Source organism: Leucoraja erinacea, chromosome 8 (genome assembly GCF_028641065.1).
Source record: "Leucoraja erinacea ecotype New England chromosome 8, Leri_hhj_1, whole genome shotgun sequence".
In the NCBI taxonomy this organism is placed as follows: domain Eukaryota; kingdom Metazoa; phylum Chordata; class Chondrichthyes; order Rajiformes; family Rajidae; genus Leucoraja; species Leucoraja erinaceus.
This window is the reverse complement of record NC_073384.1, coordinates 67986375-68007428: the sequence shown is the minus strand read 5'-3', so window position 1 is coordinate 68007428 and position 21054 is coordinate 67986375. Positions and strand designations below refer to the sequence as shown.

The 21054-nt window shown below is 43.7% G+C and overlaps 1 protein-coding gene across 1 annotated transcript in view; it reads right to left on the bottom strand.

Annotated features, from left to right (window-relative positions):
- Positions 1-21054, bottom strand: part of rel (v-rel avian reticuloendotheliosis viral oncogene homolog) — a 55879-nt gene that overhangs the window by 21645 nt on the left and 13180 nt on the right. Inside the window, exon 5 of the mRNA XM_055639895.1 lies at positions 12494-12585. Coding sequence (XP_055495870.1) covers positions 12494-12585 — 92 coding nt within the window. The remainder of the gene's footprint in view (positions 1-12493; positions 12586-21054) is intronic.

The window sequence follows — 21054 nt, the reverse complement described above, 5'->3', positions numbered from 1 at the left end:
CAACCCAAAAAAGGTTAGCAGCTGAAAAGTATGTTTAGCATAAGAAAATCTCAAAATATACTGGATGGTGTTATCTTTGCTTCACCCATTACGTGTGGAGTGACATTTACAGCTTTTTAAACACTAGCAGCAACAATAGGATACAGTTATAGAATTGGGTGCAAGTTAAAAAAAGTTCAGTATGATCTTTAATATTACAAAGTTTGGTCATTTACACTAGACATTCTTTCCCATCTCAGCCCCAATAAACAAAATGACAGTAACTGCAGATTAGAAGATTATATTTTCATGATTGTGTACAGCTGCCTAAAGAAAAAAGAAAAAAAAATAAAGAAAAAAATTACTTTTTCCAAATATTTAGCCTGGGCAATAGAGACTTAGGAATTGAAATGTGACACCACATTTAAAATTCCAAATATAATATCCATTAAAGCATAACAAACTACATATTTTCACAAAAAAAAGACCCACATAAGGATTATCTATTCATTTTGTATATTAATCAAGTAATGCGTGTAGTATGAGAGCCAACTAGATCTAAATCGGTAACTTTGGCCATCTAATTTTACCCTATACATGGGCAGCATATAGCAGAATGTACAACAGGTACAAATTGCAGTTATTTAGTGCAACATGGAATGGCAAATAAATAAAACTAACCAAATCTGGTTATATAGTTGTGAGCATACAATTCAAAAGTTATTGGTTACTGGCTTCAAAATAGCCTTTTATCCATTTCCCTCCCCATATTAACCCTGCCATTTACACATCCCCATCGCCCAAAAGTGTGCAGCAAGTTGTCATGCCAATTGTGTATGAGCATCGACAACCTTAGACATGGTTCAAGTCAGTTTGAGCAAACTTCTCTGGAAAATGGACACTGTCCATCACGGTAATGCCGCCCGGTACAATACGTTGCTGAGGCATGAAAGAGAACAGCTAAAATGAATTCCAATTTGATCTGTTTGGTTCAGAAGTTTATACGATCTAGGAGTACAATTGCCTGTTTCCACCCTACATCTCTAAACTAATCTAAAAATTTAAACATAGAAAATAGGTGCAGAAGGAGGCCATTCGGCCCTTCGAGCCAGCACCGCCATTCATTGTGATCATGGCTGATCGTCCCCTATCAATAATCCATGCCTGCCTTCTCCCCATATCCCTTGACTCCACTACCCCCTAGAGCTCCATCTAACTCTCTCTTAAATCCATCCATTGATTTGGCCTCCACTGCCCTCTGTGGCAGAGAATTCCATAAAAAAATTCACAACTCTCTGGGTGAAAAAGTTTCTTCTCACCTCAGTCTTAAATGACCTCCCCTTTATTCTAAGACTGCGGCCCCTGGTTCCGGACTCGCCCAACATTGGGAACATTTTTCCTGCATCTAGCTTGTCCAGTCCTTTTATAAGTTTCTATAAGATAACCCCTCATCCTTCTAAACTCCAGTGAATACAAGCCTAGTCTTTTCAATCTTTCCTCATATGACAGTCCCGCCATCAATTAAATCCACTAAATATAGATTACATGGGTGAGGGGAAACTTCAGCCCGAAAATGTTAACCTGCTTCACGTAAATGCAATTTTGAATGTTCCCCCTGTATGTTATCAATTCGTGTTCCCGCGCATCAAAATGCAACTGGGCTACTAGGTTCCAACATATAAAAGTGTGCAGTGAAGGGCTGGAGTGGAGGCTGGCTTGGACAACTATCAAATATGCACATGGGTTCAAAAAGATGCAACATAAGGCAGCAGCTTTGCCAATCAGCTGATCAAAACCAATGGATTTACTCCCAAAACAAAGGAGGAATAGAAACAAAGAAGATCTCAAAGTTAGCTGTTGCAATGAAAAGGATCTCACAACAGAATCATGAGCTGCATAAAGATTTAAGTTTAGTGTTTGTCACTCGTACATTCAACCAGAGACAATGGAAAATGTGTACAATCAATTTTGTTCCAATGTCCCCACTAGAAGGACTACATACAGTTGATCATCTCACACAGCCAACACATCAACTACATTGAGTACCCAAGATAGACACAAAAAGCTGGAGCAACTTATGTCATCTCATTGGAAATATGGTTGAAAACCTCCAACATCTCTGGAGTGACGTTTCCAGTCGAGACCCTTCTTATGAAGGGACCCTTCAGTTACTCCAGCTTTGTGTCCATCTTCAGTTTAAACCAGTATCTGCAGTTCCTTCCTACACATTGAGTGCCCAACCTATCCTGAAGCTGGAGGACTTTATAGCAAATGATTCAAGACTTGTTCTCCGATGTGGATTTAAGAGAACAGAAGGGAGGTTTGTGAGAATGGAGAATGTTGGCTCAGCTGGGTGAATTACTTTGAAACAAGGGAGGCCAAATAGAGATCTAGGATTTGATATAATGCACAGGAAGGATTGCTTTCATTAACACAGGTCAATAACAATAATGAGATATGTTCAATGTAATTGGTAGAAGTGCTGGAGTGGACTCGAGAAAAATGTACCTATCCATGGGGTATTTCGAAGTCATTGACTGAAAGGGTGGTTAAAGGAATAGATAATATCTTATTGTCTAGGAAGGAACTGCAGACGCTAGTTTAAACTGAAGATAGACACAAAAAGCTGGGGCAACTCAGTGGGTCAGACGGCATCTCTGGAGAGAAGGAATGGGTGACGTTTTGGGTTGAGACCCTTCTTCATACTATCTTATTGTCTAAAGGACAGTGGACCCAAAACTGGAATGAAGGTCATTCTGGATATATTATTCGCATGCAACAAGGATACAATGGCCAAATATTCTCCTCCTGCCATGAATTTCAGCTATTACTTATTCCCCTCTTCAAGCGTAAGAAACCAGGTTTTCAACGAGATGACAAAGCCAAACAGTCAGAAAATATCATGATTCTGCATGTCATTTTCAGACTAAAATCTAGTGAAAGAAAGATTATAGGTGAGAAGTGCAGGGCAAGTATTTTATTAAACACAGAGGATGGCGAGTGCCTGGAACACACTGTCAGGTTGAAGCAGATATGTTATTAGCATTTGAACGACTTCGGGATAGGCACATGGATATGCAAGGAATGGGGGGGGATATGGGTTATAGGCAGGTAGATCAGTGATGGTCTTGCCATCATGTTCGGCAAAGATATTGTGGGCAGAAGGGCCTGTTCTTGTGCTGCACTTTGCTAATTCAAAGTAAGAATGATAAGAGTTTCCTGGAGAATCAGCGTTATGTTTTTTACAAGATGTTTGTGTTTGGGTTTTATTTCAAGATAAGGTTCGAATTGAATTGACATTATTGTCATTCGAACAAGTTTGAACAAAATTTCGTACCATGCAGTCGTGACAGAAAAAAAGCAATAACACACACAATGAACACAATTTAACACCAAACATCCATCACAGTGAATCTCCAGGCACCTCCTCACTGTGATGGAAGGCAAAAGGTTAGTCATATTATTTCAAGGATGAACAAAAGACAAGTGTAAGATTGATTGCATACCAGTTGTTTTTGCATTTAAACCAGGTTGCTTCATTAAAAACATGCACTATAGATGCAAAGAAAAACTATTAAAATGGAAAAATAAAAATTATATCAATGAAAGCAAGAGCAACATTATAAACTAAAAAAAACTTGGGAACTTAATGAGTTGTAAAACATTGGTAGACAACTTTTTAGCTGTTCACCAGGGAAAATTTTTAACTTAATTCATCTATTCTTAAAACTTGAAAACTCTTTCTTTTTTTTACAATTTGCGGCATTTTTAAAGGAAGTTAGTTCGAAACTATACTTCCTCTTGTACTATTTTTAAATAGCACATCCTTTTAAGGTGATTTCATTGTTTGTATACTGCATTTTAATTAAACAAATGTGGTACAGAATTATTGATATTGATAGATCTTAACTTGAAAACACATCCAATGATAAAATAATATAGGTTTCTCTTAAAGCCAAATCAGTCCATTTCACATTCAGCACATTACAGACAATGAAGCCATTTTCAAACCTAGGGCCCATTTCCTGTCTTCAGTTCCTGTTTAGATATCAGTTTCACAGGCGCGAGCTTCCTGATATTTGCTTATTATACAATTACGAACAAAATGTTCGTTCACTAAACCTCAGTTGCATGGATACATCTGATAAATCTAACAAATAATACCATCATGGCTCTTCCTCTCTGTTCTACACTGCCTATTGTGTTGCCCTTGTCACTACAGCCATTTAAAAAAATATATATATATCCATACAAATTAAAATAGTACCATGAAGAGATATGTTAATTACAAGCAATTAGTGGGAAGCAAAAACAAGCCGCGGGAAGAACTCTGTGGGCCATGCAGCATCTATGAAGGGGTAATCAAAATGTTGGGTCGAGACTCAAAGGGAGGCTCGGTGGCATAGCAGTACAACTCACAGAGGCCCTGGTACGCTTGCTTGTCTGTATGGAGCTCGGACGTTCTCCCTGTGACCTGTGTGGGTTTTGTCCAGGATCAGTGCTGACCTGGTGGGCCGAATAGTCTGTTTCTGCCCTGTATCTCTAAGCTAAACTAAAATCCTTCCTCTCGACTGGTGGTGAAACTGTGGAATTCTTTGCCACAGAAGGCGGTGGAGGCCAAGTCAGTGGATATATTCATGGCAGAGATAGATAGATCCTTGATTAGTACGGGTGTCAGGGGTTTTGGGGAGAAGGCAGGAGAATGGGGTTAGGAGGGAGAGATAGATCAGTCATGATTGAATGGTGCAGTAGACTTGATGGACCAAATGGCCTTATTCTGCTCCTGTCACTTATGACCTTATGAAAGAGTAGAGGGGAGATAGCTGGTATAAAAGAGATGTGTGTGTGTGGGGGGGTGGGTGAAGGCTGGAGCCAGCACACGAGAAGCTTATCGGGTGCCGAGGGATGATTTAGTGGATGTGGTTGGGTGGGGGAAGAGATGGATGGAGATTATGGTAGAGGCTGGGTTGTGCTTGGTGGAGGTGATAAGGGGCTGCATGGAATGGTCTGATGGAAAAGAAGGAGGTGTATGGGACCAAATAAGGGAAGCGATGTGGGCAGACAGGAACGGCGGGGGCGGGGGTGGGGGCAGGGGAGGTTAAGGACCTGATGGGAGGAGTGTGTGGGTGATGGGCAGATGGAGTGGAAGGCGAAGAAAGTGGGTGAGAGGGGGCGCAGTGTCGCGGGAGGATCTAGGTGGTTGGGAGGACTGAGGGTAGCAGGTTACCCGATGTTGGGGAAGTCCAGGACAAGGGGTCACAGCTTAAGGATAAGGGGGAAATCCTTTAAAACCGAGATGAGAAGAACTTTTTTCACACAGAGAGTGGTGAATCTCTGGAACTCTCTGCCACAGAGGGTAGTTGAGGCCAGTTCATTGGCTATATTTAAGAGGGAGTTAGATGTGGCCCTTGTGGCTAAGGGGATCAGGGGGTATGGAGAGAAGGCAGGTACGGGATACTGAGTTGGATGATCAGCCATGATCATATTGAATGGCGGTGCAGGCTCGAAGGGCCGAATGGCCTACTGATGCACCTAATTTCTATGTTTCTATGTTTCCTGAAATTAGAGAGAGAGATGGAGATATGGTGGAGGCTGGATGTGAAAGGTGAATTTAGAGAATTCAGTGCTCGTGATGTTCCTCGAGTTTACATATCTCCCTTATATTACCTCCCCATCCCATCAGATTCCACTTTCCCCCGCCCCTCCTGACTCTAACCACTCTCCTCATGTGTTGTATTCCACCTCTTGCCTCACACCCCCCCCCCCCCCCCCCCCCCCCCCCCCCCCCATTCCTTCCAGCTACCCCCCTTCCTACAGTCCAGAGAAAGGGTCTCGGACTGAAACACAACAGTCCATTTCCCGCCACAGTTGCTGCCTCACCTGCTGAATTCCTCAAACAATGGTTTTTTTATCTACAATTGTCTCCAATAATTGAGAAGTGTTGAGTTTCTGTTTTCCATCTGGCAGGTGGATAACAATGTGTTGATTGCCTGAGACAACCGACAGGAAGGACGGCTGAGTACTTTACAGACGATAGAGAATTAGGTCATTTCGGGTTAGCTAGATCTAACTACTGGGGTGCCACAGGCGTCAAGACCAGAGCTTCAGCTATTTACTGCCTGTATTAATGGCTTTGATGAAGGGATTAAGTGTATTCCGCTAGAGTCTAGCAAAGGACCCCGATGGTCCTGTCAGGTTAGGCAGAGGTTCACTTGCACCTCCTCCAACCTCATCGACTGCGTCCACTGCTCGAGGTATGGACTCGTATATATCGGCGAGACCACACGCAGTCTCGGCGATCATTTCCCCGTCCACCTTCGCTCAGTCCCGCCTGGGCTAATGCGGTCTCCCAGTTGCTCAACACTAACTCCCATTCCCATACTGACCTTTCTATCCTGGGCCTCCTCCACTGTTAGAGTGAGGCCTAGCTCAAATTGGAGGAACAGCACTTGGGCAGCTTACACCTCAGCAGAATGAATATTGATTCTTCTAACTTCAAGTAACCTTTGCTTTCCCTCTCTCTTTCCATCCCTCCCCCACTCTAGCTCTCCTAGTAGCTTCACTGTTTAATTAATTTTACTGTTGGTACACAGCTGGATCCTGCTCCGAAGATGTAAAATTACGCATTGGGAAAGCTGCTGGGACTGTTCAAAAACTCTAAAAGATATGGAGCGCCAAAGACATCGGAAGCAGCACTAAGATCGAGCTCTATAAAGTACATGCTCTCCACTACAGTATGGAGCGGAAACATGGACACTAAAGAAGGAAGATGAAATCAAACTTTCAACATTGGAAATTATGTGCCTTCGCAAAAATAATGGGAGTGTCACGTCTCGACAGGATCGGGAACACCTCTGTGTGTGCAACACTTGGTAAGGAATTAACCATTCTGGACAGAATTACAATAAAAAGACTATGTTACTTCGCCATATCCAGCGCATTCCACCATCGCGCTTTCCCAAACTAGCATGAGGCACGTGTCCATGGCAACCGCCCAAGAGGAAGACCACTAAAAAGATGGTGACAAACTGCCTGAAAGCAGGCTGCAGCAAAAAGAACATCAACTCTCTGGTCAAAGCTAGCCGGCAAGCTAAGGACAGAAGAGAGTGGCAGGACATCATGAAGTAGATGGCACCACTCAACCCCAAGTTGGAGTGAACGCCATAAATAGATAGATCCTTCATCATTACCTCAGCCAACAATGTTATTGTGCATTTCCTTGATCATCTTCTGCTTTGTTCTGTCCTTTTCACGCCTTACATGATCTTGGTATCCTTCCCTATCTCTAGTTTCCCTTTCCCGACTCTCAGATTCAAGAAGGGTCTTGACGCAAAATGGCACCCAATGAGGTCATCTTTTACTGTCCTCTATACCGCCAGTGGTGATGGGGTATTGCTGCAGTTTTGGTCTCTTTGTTTCAGGAGGAATGAGGAAGCATTGCAGAGAAGACTCACTGGATTGGTCAGTTTAGTTGTGAGATACAACGCGGAAACAGGCCATTTGGTCCACCGAGTCCGCGCCGACCAGTGATCCCCGCACATTAAGTTTGATCAGATTTAAGCAGATGGAGTTTAATGCTGATAAGTGTGAGGCGCTACATCTTGGCAGGACAAATCAAAATAGGACATACATAGTAAATGGTAGCGAATTGAGGAATGCAGTTGAACAGAGGGATCTAGGAGTAACTGTGCACAGTTCCCTGAAGGTGGAATCTCATGTAGATAGGGTGGTAAAGAAAGCTTTTGGTCTTCTAGCCTTTATAAATCAGAGCATTGAGTATAGAAGTTGGGATGTAATGTTAAAATTGTACAAGGCATTGGTGAGACCAATTCTGGAGAATGGTGTACAATTTTGGTCGCCAAATTGTAGGAAAGATGTCAACAAAATAGAGAGAGTACAGAGGAGATTTACTAGAATGTTGCCTGGGTTTCAGCAACTAAGTTACAGAGAAAGGTTGAATAAGTTAGGTCTTTATTCTTTGGAGCACAGATGGTTAAGGGGGGGATTTGATAGAGGTCTTTAAAATGATGAGAGGGATAGAGTTGACGTGGATAAGTTTTTCCCATTGAGAGTTGGGAAGTTTCAAACAAGAGGACACGACTTGAGAATTAAGGGACAGAAGTTTAGGGGTAACATGAGGGGGAACTTCTTTACTCAGAGATTGGTAGCTGTGTGGAATGAGCTTCCAGTGGAGGTGGTGGAGGCAGGTTCGATTTTATCATTTAAAAATAAATTGGATAGGTATATGGATGGGAAAGGAATGGAGGGTTATGGTCTGAGTACAGGTAGATGGGACTAGGGGAAAATAAGTGTTCGGCACGGACTTGTAGGGCCGAGATGGCCTGTTTCCGTGCTGTAATTGTTATATGGTTATTAACACTACCCAACACACACTAGGGACAATCTTTTACATTTATACCAAGCCAATTAACCTACAAACCTGAACGTCTTCAGAGTGTGAGAGGAAACTGGAGGAAACCCACGCATGTCATGGGAAAAACGTACACACTCTATACAGACAAGTACTCGAAATCAGGATCGACCCAGAGTCTGTGGCGTTGTGAGGCAGCAAATCTACCACTGCGTCACCGTGCCATCCTGACCACGTGCAATAATTAGGCAGGTTGGGACTTTGGATCTTTTTGAAGAACAGGTGTCTGGGAGAGATTGAGAGTGCAGATGTTGAGAGAATTTTTCTCACTTACGGGGGAATGTAAAATATTGAAAGTTTCTTCCTTGATGTATTCTAAAACAATTTTTAATGCCACTGAAATTATTTGATTAGAGCCATACAGATGGCGGCCAATATGGCCGTTCATAACATGCATCACCGTATAATGTATTTTCATTCTACCTCAAAACATTTAAAGCCCTCCAATAATTTTTGCAGTAAATGAAAATCAAAAAAAACTTGCAGATTCTGAAAAACTGAAATCAAGGCAGCGATTGCTTTAAAAACTCAAGTTCGTCAGCAGCATTTGTGGAAAGAGAAAGTCAGCATTTCAGGTCTGGAACTTAATCAAAACGGAGAATGAGAGATACAAATTGGACAAGGTTACAGAGTAGGGTGCTTCTACTGCTGCACCATCGAGAGCATCCTTACCAACTGCATCACAGTATGGTATGGCAGCTGCTCTGTCTCCGACCGGAAGGCATTGCAGAGGGTGGTGAAAATTGCCCAACGCATCACCGGTTCCTCGCTCCCCTCCATTGAGTCTGTCCAAAGCAAGCGTTGTCTGCGGAGGGCGCTCAGCATCGCCAAGGACTGCTCTCACCCCAACCATGGATTGTTTACCCTCCTACCATCCGGGAGGCGCTACAGGTCTCTCCGTTGCCGAACCAGCAGGTCGAGGAACAGCTTCTTCCCGGCGGCTCAACAACGTACCTCGGTGACTGCCAATCACCACCCCCCCCCCCGGACACTTATTATTATTTATTCAAATCATTTGCTATGTCGCTCTTCCAGGGAGATGCTAAATGCATTTCGTTGTCTCTGTCCTGTACACTGACAATGACAATTAAAATTGAATCTGAATCTGAATCTGAATCTGAGCAGAACAAAGTGAATTGAAGCTTTGTCTGATCCTTGCTGCCCATTAAGGGCCTGTCCCACTTAGGCAATTTTTTCGGCAGCTGACAGAGTCGTAGCAGGTCGCTGATAAACCGGCGACTGGACCCACTCCCCACGACAATGTCTACAACACCCCACCACCTAGTCGATGTCAAGCTACCGACAACCATTAGGACGTCCACCTACGACCGCACCTAAGACAACCTACGTCCACCCAAGACAAAGTAAGACAATTCAGTCGTCGGTACCTGTCGCCGGTTGATGTAGGTAGTCGCCAATGGAATTCACCAAAGTCAGCACCGGCGACAACCTACGTTATCCTGGCGACAACATACGACAGCACCTACGTTGGGTGGAGTCAAGCTACGCTCGTTGGCGTCAAGCCAATTGACGCCGAAAACTTTGAGCATTCAAAATCCAGCTGCGACCAGAAAAAGGCTACGACTCTTTGGGCGACTGAAGAGGTGACTCATGACCACACAGGTGACATCCCAGCAACAACCTAGTCGCCTGTAGTCGCCTAAAAACAAATCGCCTGTGGGACAGGCCCATTACATGCCACATTATTTCACTCTTTCAAAGTAATTCCCTGCTGAATTTTCTAATATTTTCTGTTTTTACACCAATATCATTATCACGGGATTTCGCAGTTCTACCATTTCAGGAGCCTGAGGAATGGGACCATTGAAGCAAACAACATTTTGCGATTACAATCCTACAGAATAAGGATGAACAAATTGCCACCAGTTTTGTCCACAAACGAGCTTTCTCCATCCCATCCCTCGACTAAATTCCAGATGGGAACTGCTTGAAATTAAACTAAATATCACACTTTCCAAACCTATGCACCAACAGACACATTTCTCCATCCAACATAAGGCTTCGATTTTCAAGAACTGTGAACTGAAACATCTACTAAATATATCTTTGTTTCACTTCAGGCCTAAACCACCTGAGAATAGAAGTAACATATGCTTGGTTCAGATAACGTGACGGTGGGCCAGAAATAATCTAATTAGCACAAGTGTGATATTTCGAGCTCAAAACAAACTGCGAAGAGTTTCTGAACTTAATGCATTGCTGAAGGAAACAGTGGAGGAGAAAAGAGAATAGAGAATAGACAATAGGGGCAGGAGTAGGCCATTCGGCCCTTCAAGCAGGCACCACCATTCAAGAGGGGGGTTTTAAATAAACAGATCTCTGAGTTTGTTTTATTGCATTTTGGGAAGTTGAACCAGGGCAGAATCTTCACAGTGAACAGGGCCCTGGGTAGTGTTGTACGGCAGAGACACCTTAGAGGACAGGTATATAGTTCCCTGAATGTATAAAGGGGTGAACATGTATTTTGGTACGTTGGCTTTCATCAGCCAGGGAGTTGAGTTTAGGGGTTGGGATGTTACATTTGTTCAAGACTTTGATGAGACTGCACTTGGAATATTGTGTTCAATTTTGGTCACCCAGCTCTAGGGTAGATGGTATTAAGCTGGAAAAGGTGCAAACGATTTTTCCAAGGATGTTGCCAAGACTCGAGGGGTTAACCTATAGCAGGCTGGGTCTTTATTCCTTGGAACGCAGGAGGCTGAGGGGTGATCTTGTAGAGTTATATAAAGTCATGAGGGGAATGGATAGGATGAATGCACAAGTTACTTTTAACAGAGTAGGGGGAAACCAAGAACTGGAGGGCCTCGGTTTAGGGTGAGAGGGGAAAGACTTAATAGAAACCTGAGGGTGGGTATATGGAAAGAGCTGTCTGAGGAAGTAGTTGAGGCAGGAACAATAACAACATTGAAACGATTTTTAGACATACATGGATGGGAAAAGTGTCGAGGTATAAGGGGCAAAGCGGGAAAATGGGACTAGTTTAGGTTGGAGTACTAGCGAACATCTTGTCAACATGGATGAGTTGAACCAAGGTGCACGTTCCCATGCTGTTACTATAGGGGCAACTCGAGAACCCTCCATATATAGACTGGGGAACAGGGCAAATTCAATAGGGGGGAGAAAGATGGGACGGTGGGGGAGATGTATGTTCCTATTGTTGGCCGGGGGGGGGGGGGGGGGGGGGGGGGGGGGGGGGGGGGGGGGGGGGGTGGCCGTAATTGGGTAGCAGAAAGAATAGTATTTAAAATATTTTAAGATAATATTGGGTGTCAGAGATTATGGGGAGAAGGCAGGAGAATGGGGTTAGGAGGGAGAGATAGATCAGCCATGATTGAATGGTGGAGTAGACTTGATGGGCTGAATAGCCTCATTCTGCTCCCATCACTTTAGATATTATGATAATGCAAATCAATAGCCCGATTTCTTTGCTTTGGCTTCTTCCATAAGAGTAGTCACAATTTTAATGCCTTCAAGTACCTCGAGGCTGCATTGTGTCAGAGACCATCTACCAAGTACAAAATTGGTCACAATTATCGTAGTTCCAAACTTGACGTTTTGTCATGTTTAAGGTCAATCTTAATTTGGTTTCAACGACAGAGGCAGCGGAGAACCACTTGTAGGTCAATTCATAAATGAAGAGTGATTTCCTTTTTTGTGTCCGATTACCACGCCTGGGAAAGTTCTGACATCTTTTCCTTCCTCATTTCACTCTAGCAATCCAAACAGCTCATCACAATTACAATCACACTTTATTAGCCAAGTATACTGAGCAACATACCAGGCATTTCATTTGCCAAGTCAGTCAAGTACTAGACAAGACAAACAGTTTACTAGAACATAGCGAGGAGTTGGTTCCTCAAATTAACTTGAAAATTCGATGTTTGAAAATGCCAACAGCTTAGATTGGCTGCCAAAGGCAATGGCGCAAACTCAATTGATTACAAGCAATTAATGAGCATTGACCCTGGAAGCCAGGGTTGCTATTTGCAAATAATGGTCGTTTCAGTACATTTTCCAATTGTGTTTAAGTGTGTCTCCAGAATGAGAGGGAGAATGTATTACCATTGAAGGGGTTGAGTTGGCGTTGAATGCGAAACAGAATGGCATCTTTCACTTCTTTCCTCTTCACACATTGAATGCCCAGGTTCTGAAAACTAGAAAATATGACAAGACTTATTGAAAGATATTGAAAACCAAGAACATAAATATTATTTTTTAGAGAGTACAGAGTGCAAAGTTAAGTAAGCTGAGTTTTTGGTTAAAAAAAATCTTGGGAGGGGTTATTGAAACAAAGATACAGCATATTTTTAACACCAACAGAGATACGAGGTGTGGAAAAATGCGCAGGAGTCCACTTCTCAGCAAATTTGCATAATACTGCAGTTTACTATTTGGGACTTCCCCTCTACATGTTCCACATGGAAAAACCATGAGGTCACTACAGAGGCACCAATGGCAACAGGGAAGTGCCTCTTTAGAAATGCCTGGTTGAAATACTTCAACTTTTCGTTGAAGGAATGAATATGCTCCCGATAATGTTTGTCAACATCACCATCAGCTTTTTGTTACAGGTCAGGTCAATAAGATGGCTGTTTAATGAGGGATGTGCGACAAATGAAACCATAAACACTAGCTGTTTGGTTTCACGCTGCATACATTGCAGATTGAAACTCTTACCTTGTACGAGATGACTTTTTGCTACTTTCATTGACATTGTGAGCCCCATGCTACAAAGCATAACCTTCATACTAGCATTAGTCAGACTAAAATAAAGAGAATATTCTTGATTTCAGTGTAGTCAGTTTTCATTGCTTGTTTAGTACTTTCAAAGCGACCTCCGGAAATTCCAATTGGCGAGGCCAAGCGCAGGCTCGGCGATCGTTTCGCTGAACACCTCCGCTCAGTCCGCCTTAAACTACCTGCTCTCCCGTTTGCTCAGCACTTTAAATCCCCTTCCCATTCCCACCCTGACCATTCTGTCCTGGGCCTCCTCCATTGTCAGAGTGAAGCCCAGCGCAAATTGGAGGAACAGCACCTCATATTTCGCTTGGGTAGCTTAGTGGTTTGAACATTGACTTCTCTAACTTCAAATACCCCTTGCTTTCTCTCTCTCTCTCTCTCTCCATCCCCTCTCCCTTCCCAGTTCTCCCCACCAGTTTTACTGTATCCAACTACATTCTATCTCTGTTTAAGAAGGAACTGCAGATGCTGGAGAATCGAAGGTACACAAAAAAGCTGGAGGAACTCAGCGGGTGCAGCAGCATCTATGGAGCGAAGGAAATAGGCAACGTTTCGGGCCGAAACCCAAGGGTTTCGGCCCGAAACGTTGCCTATTTCCTATTGTCTATTTCCTTCGCTACCTTACATTCTATCTCTGTCTTGCCCACTCCCCTGACATCAGTCTGAAGAAGGGTCTCGTCCCGAAACGTCGCCCATTCCTTCTCTCCTGAGATGCTGCCTGTCCCGCTGAATTACCCCAGCATTTTGTGTCTTTCCAGAAATTAATACTAATATTATATCACCTGACTGACACTGCCTGTTGTAGATTTGAGTCTATTGAAAGTGGGAGGGTCTTTGCAGAACCTCCTTGTGGCTGTGGCACTAAACCTCTTTTTACAAAATCAAAAGATCCCGAATGCTATTTAAATCAGCCTTTGCAGCTTACCCTGCAACCTACACATTCGAGTCAGTACTGCCATGACTTTTTGTTCCTCTATTTAAAATGACATTAATTAGTTCATATTTTCACTTGTCATACTTCCTACTAAATAGATCACTTCCCTGTATCGAATTTCATCTGCCATGCTTTGGTCTGAGTGCATATCTGTGCTCTCACCCTGTTTGTTCATCATATCTATAAGCTCCATGTCTTCTGCAAGGTTTGAAATTATATTTTATTTAGAGAAGATCGGGACTTGGGTACATATTCACAGGCTCACAATTAGATATAGGCCATTGAGCCTACTCTGCCATTCAATCAAGGCTGATCACTGCCTCCCAATCCCATTTTAACCATATAACCATATATAACCATATAACAATTACAGCACGGAAACAGGCCATCTCGGCCCTACAAGTCCATGCCGAACAAATTTTTTTTTCCCCTTAGTCCCACCTGCCTGCACTCATACCATAACCCTCCATTCCCTTCTCATCCATATGCCTATCCAATTTATTTTTAAATGATACCAATGAACCTGCCTCCACCACTTCCACTGGGAGCTCATTCCACACCGCCACCACTCTCTGCGTAAAGAAGTTCCCCCTCATATTACCCCTAAACTTCTGTCCCTTAATTCTGAAGTCATGTCCTCTTGTTTGAATCTTCCCTATTCTCAAAGGGAAAAGCTTGTCCACATCAACTCTGTCTATCCCTCTCATCATTTTAAAGACCTCTATCAGGTCCCCCCTTAACCTTCTGCGCTCCAGAGAATAAAGACCTAACTTATTCAACCTTTTATTCAACCTATCTCTGTAACTATTTTCCTGCCTTCTCCCCATAACCATTGACACCCATTATAATAAAATTATCTTTAAGGGTAATGCTCTTAACTACAGTAAGCCCTCATTATAACAGACCATAATGACAGGGGGGGAATGGTGGTGTCCATTATTCTGCATTCCCCCATGTTATTGCCCTCTGCTCACACCCCAATATCCAAAGGAAATTGGAAGATTCTGGCCTCTGCCCATACTTTGCTTTGAAAATAGAATGCATTCATTCCACATGGAACTGGTGACAGATTGAGGATACTGCCAATTGTCCAATATAACCGAGTAATGTTGTATCAGTAGTAGACACAAGGAACTGCAGATGCCGATTCATACACAATAGGACACAAAGTTCTGGAGTAACTCAGCAGGTCTGGCACCATCTCTGGAGAACATGGAGAGGTGATATTCCGAGCCGAGACCCTTCTTCAGACTCTCAAGTCTGGAACTGGGCCTGGACTCCAGGTGAGTTGACAGCCCCTGCCCCTCTACAACCAACATCCATTATAAAGAGGTCTGTAATAACGAGGGTTCCGGAGAACTGCAGTGCCACATCTTGTATTGTCACCATCTGATTTCTCATTCATCTCCCTTTACCTACACCCTTCCTGACAGAACAGCTGTGATTAACTACCAATCATCACTGTCTATTAGATGTCCACGCTGCATATCCAACACATGAATAAACTCGGTTTTCCCAGATCCATTTGTTTCCTCTACCCTCTCCCATTTAATTTAAAACATTTGTTTTCTCACATTTTACTATTCTCATGAAAACGTTCATATTTTCCATGATATACTGTTGGGAGGGGCTATTCAGCCTTTCGAGTCCGTGCCAGCTCTTAAACCTACCCCATCAATCTCGATTCCTCACCGATTCACAGCTACCTATTCTCCTTCTCATGCTGGTCACGGTGGCGCAGTGGTAGAGTACCTGCCTTACAGCGCCAGGGACGCAGGTTCGATCCCGACTACGGGTGCTGTCTGTGCGGAGTTTGCACGTTTTCCCCCTAGGTTTTCTCCGAGATCTTCGGTTTCCTCCCAAACTCCAAAGACACACAGGTTACAGGTTAATCGGCTTGGTGTTAAAAAAAAATGTAATATTGCCCCTAGTGTGTGTAGGGTAACGATAATGTGCAGGGATCGCTGGTCCGTGCGGCCTCAATGGGCCGAAGGGCCTGTTTCCCTGCTGTATCTCCAATCTAAACTAACACACACACACACACAGAGCTCCTGGAGCGGGGCCTAACATCACTGCCCCGCGCGGCTTGGAATGGCCGCGGGACTCTGCGAGCGCACGCCGGGGGCTCTAACACCAAGACCCGGTGTGCGACCTCGCACCACCCGGCGTGGCTTTAATGGCCGCGGGACAATCGCCATCGCCAGCCGGGGGCTTTGACTTTGACTCTGACATGGGTGGGGGGGGGTGGGGGGGGGGGGGGAGAGTGCAGTGGAGAGATAAGTTTATTTGGCCTTCCATCACAGCGATGTGATGGATGTTTATGTAAATTATGTTGTGTCTTGGGTCTACGTGTTTGTAATGTATGGCTGCAGAAACGGCATTTCGTTTGGACCTCAAGGGGTCCAAATGACAATTAAATGTATCTTGTATCTTGTATCATTCTCCCTTCCGACATCTACACTTGGGCAATTGAGTGTAACCAATTAACTAGTATTTTTTTGGGATGCAGGAGGAATCCAAAGCATCTGGAAAAAGTAGTGAAATCACACACAAACTTGCTTTTTGTAATTCTGCACTGGCATTAACACATCATGTTGAACAGATCTCTCTATGCAATAACTCAGTCAAGGCTGCCTTTACCAAATTATTTTGCTGACCTTTTGCACATTAGCTTGCAACTTTGCAAATAGCAATTTATTTTGACCCAGGATATTACCACTGAAAGTTTTTTTTTACTGCTGATGTTAGATTGTGGTTGTGTAGGAAGGAACTCCAGATGCTGGTTTACACCAAAGATAGACACAAAATGCTTGGAGTAACTCAGGGGGTCAGGCAGCATCTCTGGAGAAAAGGAATGGGTGACGTTTCAGGTCGTGACCCTTCTTCAGATTGAGGTTGTCAGATTTATCATCATCCTCCTCTTAAATAAAAGGTCCAAAATGCAGAATTAGCATGTTATTGCCCTCTGCTCATACCCCAATATCATCCACTTTCACTACTGCATTCTTCCCTTACCAAGATCTCATTACTAAGATCTTGAAGATCAACTGAAGACGGTGCAAGGTAATTATTTACTGCAGTGTCTCAGCTGTGCCTCTGTTTACGTATGTTGTCTGTTTTGTCCCTTTTCCACCATGTCCGTCATGAGTTGTGTGTGGGAAAGAACTGCAGATGCTGGAGTCACTCAGCGGGACAGGCAGCATCGCTGGAGAGAAGGAATGGCCCATCCCTTCCATCAAGAGATGCCGTCTGTTCCACCAAGTTCCTTCTTCAGTAGAGTTGCCTAATTGTTAATAGAGCCAATCTTCTGCAGGGGACCAGTGCAGATCTTGGCAGATGTATTTGTAACTGGATTATCCTCAAGCGTAGGGTCAACTATGACACATCTGCTGGACTCCTTCTGCAGGCCAGTAGCAGAGAGTATTGGCTGCCGGGTGAAGAGCAAGTAGGGCATTGTATGTGATTTAAATGTTTTTTAATTTTTTTTTAAACATATCTAATTACTTCGTGTACATTGGTTTTCTTTTAATTACAAGAATTCTCCCAGTAACTTTATCTTTTACGTGTAAATTAAAAAAAATGTTTTAAATAGATCTTGGGGAATTGTGCAATTATCAGAGAAATTTAACCATAAATGTAATGGCAGGTTTGGTAGGAGATGCACAGCTGTTGTTAGCACAGCTGGCTCGCTGCACTGGGGGAAGTCCTGATGATCAGTTTAGGAGCTGGGATCCCGGAGGAAGACAGAACTACGCTGGAAGAACGAGGGAGGCATTCCGCAGTCTCGGGCAGCGGGAAAATTGAGCAAAGTCTAAATGACATATAATCAAGTGGTGTTATTGGAGAAGTCCCACACAGACTTGTGTTCACATTTGCTACTTGTGATAGGAACATCTTGAATTGTTACATTTGCTCAACTTGCATGTTAAATATTTTTTTACATAGAAGACACAAATTTGGAATAAAATGGAATTAAAGACAAAAACATTTGGCTAATTTATGACGATACATCAAAGGGAAATAATCATCCAAATTGTTAACAACATTGTTTTCTTAAATACCAGGTAAATTAGTTCACAGGAAGGATTTTGTTGCATCTAACTTTTACTATCTTATGCAAAGTTTAATTAGCAGGGAGGTTCTACTGCAGTTGTACAGGGTCTTGGTGAGACCACACCTGGAGTATTGCATACAGTTTTGGTCTCCTAATCTGAGGAAAGACATTCTTGCCATAGAGGGAGTACAGAGAAAGTTCACCAGACTGATTCCTGGGATGTCAGGACTTTCATATGAAGAAAGACTGGATAGACTCGGCTTGTACACGCTAGAATTTAGAAGATTGAGGGGGAATCTTATAGAAACTTACAAAATTCTTAAGGGGTTGGACAGGCTAGATGCAGGAAGATTATTCCTGATGTTGGGAAGTCCAGAACTAGGGGTCACAGTTTAAGGATAAGAGGGAAGTCTTTTAGGACCGAGATGAGAAAATCATTTTTTACACAGAGAGTGGTGAATATGTGGAATTATCTGCCACAGAAGGTAGTTGAGGCCAGTTCATTGGCTATATTTAAGAGGGAGTTAGATGTGGCCCTTGTGGCTAAAGGGATCAGGGGGTATGGAGAGAAGGCAGGTACAGGATACTGAGTTGGATGATCAGCCATGATCATATTGAATGGCGGTGCAGGCTCGAAGGGCCGAATGGCCTACTCCTGCACTTAATTTCTATGTTTTCTATGTTAAAGAACAGTCACCAGCCCCACAAATATCAGTACAAAGATAATATGCTTAAAAACAAAGATTTAAAGTTGGTGATCAGGACGTGAGGTGGGCAAGATCACTATATCATCTGATGTATTTACAGGGATTATCTTGATGAATTTTGAATCTTGCCCTCCCTGGCAGCTTGATGATGGGCGGGATTAACACTTGTTGCAATGTCAACTTGTTGCGATCTGAAGTTCACCCAGACTGTTTCCAATTGGGTGTTTGAGTCCAGTTTGAAATACATGGGTAAATTCAATCCATTTAGTGTGTGTTACCTCACAGCACATCTGTTCTAGAAATGACGTGTAGGTTAAGGCCATAAATAGAGGCATGCTGTTGCATGTGAATTTCTCTCTACTCCCCCCACCCCCCCCCCACACTCTCGATCTTCCCCCCCACCCCCCTCTCTCTCCCCCCCCCCCCCCCCCCACCCCCCCCCCCCCCCCCCCCCCCCTCCCCCCCCCCCCCCTCTCCTCACCCCCCCCCCCCCCTCCCCCCCCCCCCCCCCCCCACTCTCTCTCCCCTCTCTCTATAGTTATGAGAGGCATCAGCCAATGCTTTATTTGAAAGTGTCGGCTGCTGTCTCTCTCTGATATAACGAGTATTATTCTTCAAGAGTACTTAATTCGCTGTTTAGCTTCAGTCCCTTCCTAGGAAGCTGTTTATTTTTGCGTATTTTAGTGCACGGACACTTTAAAAATGAGATGGTGAATTGTGCGATACGCAACAGAAAGTGGTGTGAAGTAGGTTTTCTTTTTACCCTTTTCTAATTGCATATTTCGCCACCAATCCTGAGCACTTTGGCAATAGGTTTTTAACATTTTGAGAGACGCTGCCTCCAGCGCAGTTTCACATCTTCCCCTCCCTGCACGGGGAGTTCCCAGCCTTCACTGGGCCATTGGGTAAGGTGCTAAATCAAGAGGAGTGTGGGGGTTTCCCTTAGTCATCAAACCAACATATTAGTCATCAGCGCTGGGCCTGTGGCACCTCTCCTACACAACAATGTCAACGGACACTGACAAGACCTATTTGGTTCGGTGGTGTGGTGACAATATGGTCCCAAAGATATGTGGCTGAAAACACAATGAAGGAAGTCTATGTCTTTGTCATAAAGTGGCCAGTCAACTGTAGGGTGACGTCACAGGAAGCTCTCAATCTTTCATTGACAATTTCACTAGATAACTCGAAAGTCACTGCCTCGCTTCGTAGCATTGGCTCGGGGCTAACCACAATCATCTTCTGTTCTGTCTGTGTTACATTCAAAGAAAGTGCTGCTTGATTTAAAAAATAATTACAATGGCGCTGTCAGCCTGAAATGTATCTACTTCTGTCCCTTGTTTATTTTGCTTATTTTAATGCGTGGACACTTTTAAAATGAGCACCCAATACCATCAGTTCCACTGCTGCTGAGAAGTGGCATCATGTAATTAATTAATTCACGCAGATCCTTCTAGAGCCATTTTTATGGTGAAACATTTTTCCTCTAATGCATGTGGAAGGAAAGGATTGAGCATGAAATTAACTTTTCCAATCCAGTGATCATGTACATGGCTGGTAGACAAAAAAGGCTGGAGAAACTCAGCGGGTGAGGCAGCATCTATGGAGCGAAGGAAATAGGCAACGTTTCGTCCCGAAACGTTGCCTATTTCCTTCGCTCCATAGATGCTGCCTCACCCGCTGAGTTTCTCCAGCTTTTTTTGTGTACCTTCGATTTTCCAGCATCTGCAGTTCCTTATCAAACCCCAAAATGTCCCGTTTGAAACTAATCATATAACCATATAACCATATAACAATTACAGCACGGAAACAGGCCAGCTCGGCCCTACAAGTCCGTGCCGAACAAATTTTTTTTCCCCTTAGTCCCACCTGCCTGCACTCATACCATAACCCTCCATTCCCTTCTCATCCATATGCCCATCCAATTTATTCCCAAATGATACCAATGAACCTGCCTCCACCACCTCCACCGGAAGCTCATTCCACACCGCTACCACTCTCTGAGTAAAGAAGTTCCCCCTCATATTACCCCCAAACCCCTGCCCCTTAATTCTGAAGTCATGTCCTCCTGCCTGAATCTTCCCTATTCTCAAAGGGAAAAGCTTGTCCACATCAACTCTGTCTATCCCTCCCATCATTCCAAAGACCTCTATCAAGTCCCCCTTTAACCTTCTGCGCTCCAGAGAAC